Below are 5,448 nucleotides of genomic sequence, written 5' to 3'. Positions count from 1 at the left end.
TCAAAACCAAATCAAAAAAGATCCTGGAATTTAGTTTTAGCTTTTTTTGTCAGCTTCAACCCCCATCACTTCCATCACCTCTTTCATAATGACACTTTCCATATGCAATGTATATACTTTTGGAAACATAAATGTGTGACAATAATTAGAAGAACAAGAAGTAGCTATTCTCACTTTTAAAGAATCCCTAAATTGCAATGAAGGTTCAAAAAATATTAAAGATAATTACAGTCCAATATCTTTAAGTAATCTTGTTTATAAATAATACATATACTCTCTCCGTTCCATTTTAGTTGTCATGTTGTGCTTTTCTAAAGTCAATTTAACTAATTTTCAAAGTTAAATTATAATACTTTAACTCAATATTGTAAAGTAAAAAATAGATATTCAAAAACTATATGAAAAATACTATAAGTTACAATTTTTTCATATCAATATGAAAAAAAAATATATCTTAAAATGTTAGTTAAAGTTCATATAGTTTGACTCTCAAAAAGGAAACTATGACAATTAAAATGGGGCGAAGGGAGTAATACAGGTTCACACAAGTAGCAAGAAACTGAACTTGCGTTCTCATGTTTTATACGAATTCAAGCTAGGAAACTTGCAAGTCATATCATATTATAGGCATACATGAATTTAAATTAATTGAATTAATGAACTTCGAGGTAATCAGACTAAGCTTCCCGTCGTCTCACTTACTTAGCTAATGATGAAGTAAATCTCTCAGGTCAAAGTAGTCCATGAAAGCATCTTTCTTCCTGGTGTAAATATTGCTTAGGTAAAGATAGGTTGAGCCTCATAAAGATATTCTTTTATTCTATCAGTTAGCTTGAATTGAGAAAACTCCGCATAATGACACTTAGCCATAATGAAGCCAGTCAACAACAATTTTCAACAGTGGGAAGATTTTCCCATACCAACATTAACCCTGAGAAAAATGATTATCAATTATCAACTCATCTATATATGACATTGCACAAACACATCTAACAGACTTTTGCAGTTCTATATAATTCATGTCAGGTGGTTTTGCTAGTTTTAAATTCCAGGATACCTAACAAGAATCAGCAAATCTAACAAAGGACTCAAGTTAAAACGATTCCAGCTACCATTTATAATGAATATATATCGATCCCAACAACCTCAGTACAGCAGCGATTATAAGATTGGCGCTGCCTAAATTGAATTTACCAAAATCAGTTCATATGTATACAATAATACAAATAGGTGGCACAACATTGTTCATATAATTTTAGCACTTGGGAAACACGCTTCAGATGTCGATCACAACTTTGAGATATTCTGAAAGGAGAACATCCATTTTCATTGACGGCATCATTCACACAAATTCGCTTGCTCAATTCAGCAAAGAACGGAAGAAGTTCAAACATCTAGATCAATGAACGACATTTCTAGGACTACTTAAAGTATAACAAGCAAGCTGAATGTAATTATTAAGATCTTGACAGACAGAAGACAAGTGCCTTGGCCCAAAGTAGCTTGTAGACTTGAGACAGTTGCAAGCTCATATGGTTATGGTGAAGGTTCTTCCCTTATTTAGCACGCTAACACTAATCCTGCAAAGAAAATAATCGTCATTTATCAACTCATCCAAATTACCTTGCAAAATTTGTAAGACCTTTGCTGCCTCTGATTTTCCCAGAACGAACAAACCAGTCAGGCTTTTGCAGTTCATACTAGAAATAGATAGTTCATGCCAAGTAGCTTTGCTAGTTTCAATGCCAAGATGCCTATCAAGAACTGGTGAATCAGACACTAATAAGGATACCAGTTAAAGCGGCTCAGGTATTCATTTAAAAAGAATATATGTCTCAAGATGCAAGCATAGCTTCTATCAGAAGTAATGAGCGATGGAAGTTCAATTTCAAGAGGAATCAGAATAACAGGGAGATGAGGGAATGTCGCTGAACTTTCACTGATTCTGGAACCCTCCAAGGTTTGACTCAATACCAGGATAAGCCAACTTGGAAAATCAATAGCAAGTTCAAGAACAGAAGTATGCCCCATGTATTCTTAAAGGGCTTCTGACAGATCTATCACTTCTTCAGTATCACCATTGAAATTCTGTTTACCCCCAAAAATAAAACAAAAGTAAACAGTTCATCTTAATCTACTGAATAGTGAATAGAGCTTCCGTTGTCTTCAAAACATCTGACAAGCCTTCTCTCCCGATTATCCACCATGTGTCCTACCATTTCTTTTGCTGCTTATTTCTTCCCATTATGTTCCAGCACCTTAAGTCTCCAGTTTCATTTGGATAGAGTGATGTGTTTACCATGGTTGGTGGCTAAAAGAGCTTTCTTAACACAGGAGAATTTGCAGAGAAGAGAATTTCAATTATGCTCTAGATGTTTTTTATGTGTTGCCAAGCCAGAAAGTGTGAATCATTTGTTTTTGCATTGTTGTATCACTGATCAGTTATGACAATTGTTTCTTAATATGGTGGGACTCAAAAGGTGCATCTTGATGCTAAGTTAATTTAAAAACTTACCTTTTCTGAAAAACCTCAGTAAAGTAGTGAATAACAGTAGCCTACTATAGACTGCCAGAGGCCAAGGAGAAGGAGAATATGGTGAATTTTGCTCCTACTAACTCATAATCACTTACGCCAAGATAGAGAAGAAGAATGTATCACATTCGAGATAAAAACAGCATGCCTGTACAGATTGCTTTAGCATTCATTTTCTAGTTTTTTTATAGTTCTGTATTACATACAACTAATATTAATGTCCAATAAGTGCATGATCAATAAACGGTCAGGTACTGTCTGTCGTGTTGCCTGCCAGGGTGTTGTTCTTTTTTGGATGAAGTGTCAGGATGTTATTCTGTACAACTAATGCTTTCTTTGACAAGTCTGGAGAAATAAATTGAAGCCCTAGCCCTGCAAGAAAGTTTCTGACTAAAGGGACACAACATGACTACTTCCGTCGGACTATCTTGTTCAACTTAGAGCCCGTTTGGATGGGCTTAAAAAAAGTAACTTTTATGTATGAAGTGCTTTTAGAACTTTGAAGTGCTGAAAGTTATTTTTATAAATAAGCAGTTGGGTGTTTGGATAAAAGTGCTTATGATGTGAATTTTAGGGTTAAAAGAATAAAAAAAGGTAGTTTGAGAATTTAGTTAAAATATAAGGGATATAAAAGTAATTTCCATGGTCAAAGAAAATGACTTTAAGCACTTTGGAAAAAAAAGTTAGGAATCTAACTTTTCATTTTTGACTGACTTTAAGAACTTTATGGCTTAAAGTCAGCATTAGGCAAACACGTCCAAAAGCTAAAAAGGGGCTTTAAGTTGATTTTGACCAACTTAAAGCCAATCCAAACGGGCTCTTAAAGAAGCAAGTAGATACCCCAACTTCAACTGGTATAGCAAGACTGTGATATCAATCCAGTACCACATACAATAAACATCTTCTAACCGGTGTTTTCACAAAACATTAACAGAAGTACAATGAATCAGATGATTGTCTTCCTGTGATTCTACATATTTGGTAGGAAAACCCAAAGTTTAAGTTGCAGTCCATATTATTGTCAATTACGTTCATTAATGAAATATTTACACATGCAACTGGGTATGAGCTTCAGCTGAGAGTACATCATACTCTTTTCAAAATTGACAACCAAAGAAAACGTTACATGAATATCAATCCAGACATGTATGGGAACTCATAACAGCATTGCAAAACTACTCTGTCAGATTCATTTTGAATAAAAATAGGGCAGGCAAATTTATCCACTTTGAAAAAGTTCTTCAGAAACACACATCTTACAAGAATTAAAAAAAAAGTTTTATTTCATACTGACAAGTCATAGACAATTATCCAGTTACACCCGATTCCGATTATAAGCATTTGCATCGTTCATTGACAATCATGGAAGTTATTGTATTCATACATTGATCAAATGAATTAACATTAAGAAAAAATAAGCCATAACCAAACTAAACACTGCTCACCTATCATTCATTCATTCAATTGCTCAAGCTCAGCCTTCAATTGCTCAATCTTAAGCCCCATAGACCTTTGAATCACCCCCTTTTCACTCTCTGAAAGCTTCCCCAACAACCCTTGATACAAATCAAGAACTTCCTTAACAGCAGCACGAGCACATTCAGCTTCTTCATTAAAATACACAGTTTCTTTAGATTCCATGGCTGATTCTATCTCCTCTCTTGCCTCTGCAAACTTGAGGTTGATTTTATCAACTTCTCTGTCACTGTCAACACTATATCGCCTTATATTCTGGAAATTTACGAGCTGGTTTGATGAATTTGAACTCGTTGGACCAAGAAAATGTCGGGTCTTCGTGAGGTTTAAGGATGAATTTGAGAGAGATGTAAGAGTTCTTAAGGAAAAATAAGATTTGGGTATTGTTGATTTCTCAAAAGGGTGTCTGAGAAGCGATTTACAGAGAGAGATTGATGAACGTCGATGCATTTTGATTGACCCAAAGAAATGGTGCTGCCAGAAAATGCAAAACCCTTTTGCTGTTCTTGGTGGTTAAACCCCAATCTAGTGATTTTTGATGGGGTGTTCAACTTGTTTGGGCCCAAGGAAAGCCCAATTCACTTGCATAGCTGCAGTTTGGAAAGGGTCATTCACAATAAATAAGGTGTTCCTTAATTTTTGTCCCCCAAAATTATTGATCCCTTCGGAGCTTTATGTAACAAAAAAAAAAAAAAATTAAAAATATCTTTGACAGCAAAAATAAATAAATATCTCAAGGCAAAACAAATTTGGCAAGACATAACTTCAGTTAAAGTTTTATTCTACGCATAAGTTCAATGACATAAGTTATGTCTAGAGCATAAATTTAGTGACAAATTATGTTCAAGGTAGAAGTTATGCTTTAAGGCATAAATACATTGTCACAAGTTATATCTAAAGGCAAAAAAAATTAAATGCAAGGTACAAATTATATCTCAAGAAGAAGTTTAGTTGCCCAAATTGTGCCTCCAAAATCTTTGTTCTATGGCACAAGTTCAATCAGAGAAGTTATGCGCAAGACAGTAGTTCTCTAAAATATTTGTTGTTAATAAGATATTACAAAACTTATACCACAACGCAAACTCTAAAAAAATTATTTTGCAAAATTAGTTGAGTCTAGAAAATTTAAGTTATAATTACGGGTATTTTGACCCACATTTTTTCAATAAATAAGTACTAAAAATATAAATTAAAGACACAAAATTTGAGGGGTAAAAATTAAAAAACCACCCCAAAATAGGGGTAGTCTATGAAAAAACTTTGGTTTGGAAATAATGTTATAATCTAACTGTTTCGACAAATAAAATTTGTCTATTATGAAAAACAAATATTTAATGTTAGAAGTATTTTCTGCAAAAGGACTATTGAGAGGATCCTTTTAAATTTAGTTAATTAATTTGTAAAATACTTTAATTAATATTAGAGCAGCATTTGTGTTT

The 5,448-nt window shown here is 33.7% G+C and overlaps 1 protein-coding gene across 1 annotated transcript; it reads right to left on the bottom strand.

Moving 5' to 3' along the window:
* Nucleotides 1-1,093: 1,093 nt before the first annotated feature.
* On the bottom strand, nt 1,094-4,575 carry LOC129904504 (embryogenesis-like protein). Its single transcript, XM_055980070.1, has 2 exons — nt 3,979-4,575; nt 1,094-1,580 (listed from the first exon to the last, which is right to left on the bottom strand). Exon 1 carries the CDS (start codon nt 4,457-4,459, stop codon nt 3,986-3,988), a length of 474 nt encoding a protein of 157 aa, XP_055836045.1. The 5' UTR covers nt 4,460-4,575; the 3' UTR covers nt 1,094-1,580; nt 3,979-3,985.
* Between the last annotated feature and the right edge of the window lie 873 nt (nt 4,576-5,448).

This window comes from Solanum dulcamara, chromosome 9 (assembly GCF_947179165.1).
Source record: "Solanum dulcamara chromosome 9, daSolDulc1.2, whole genome shotgun sequence".
In the NCBI taxonomy this organism is placed as follows: domain Eukaryota; kingdom Viridiplantae; phylum Streptophyta; class Magnoliopsida; order Solanales; family Solanaceae; genus Solanum; species Solanum dulcamara.
This window is presented reverse-complemented; position numbering and strand designations above follow the sequence as displayed.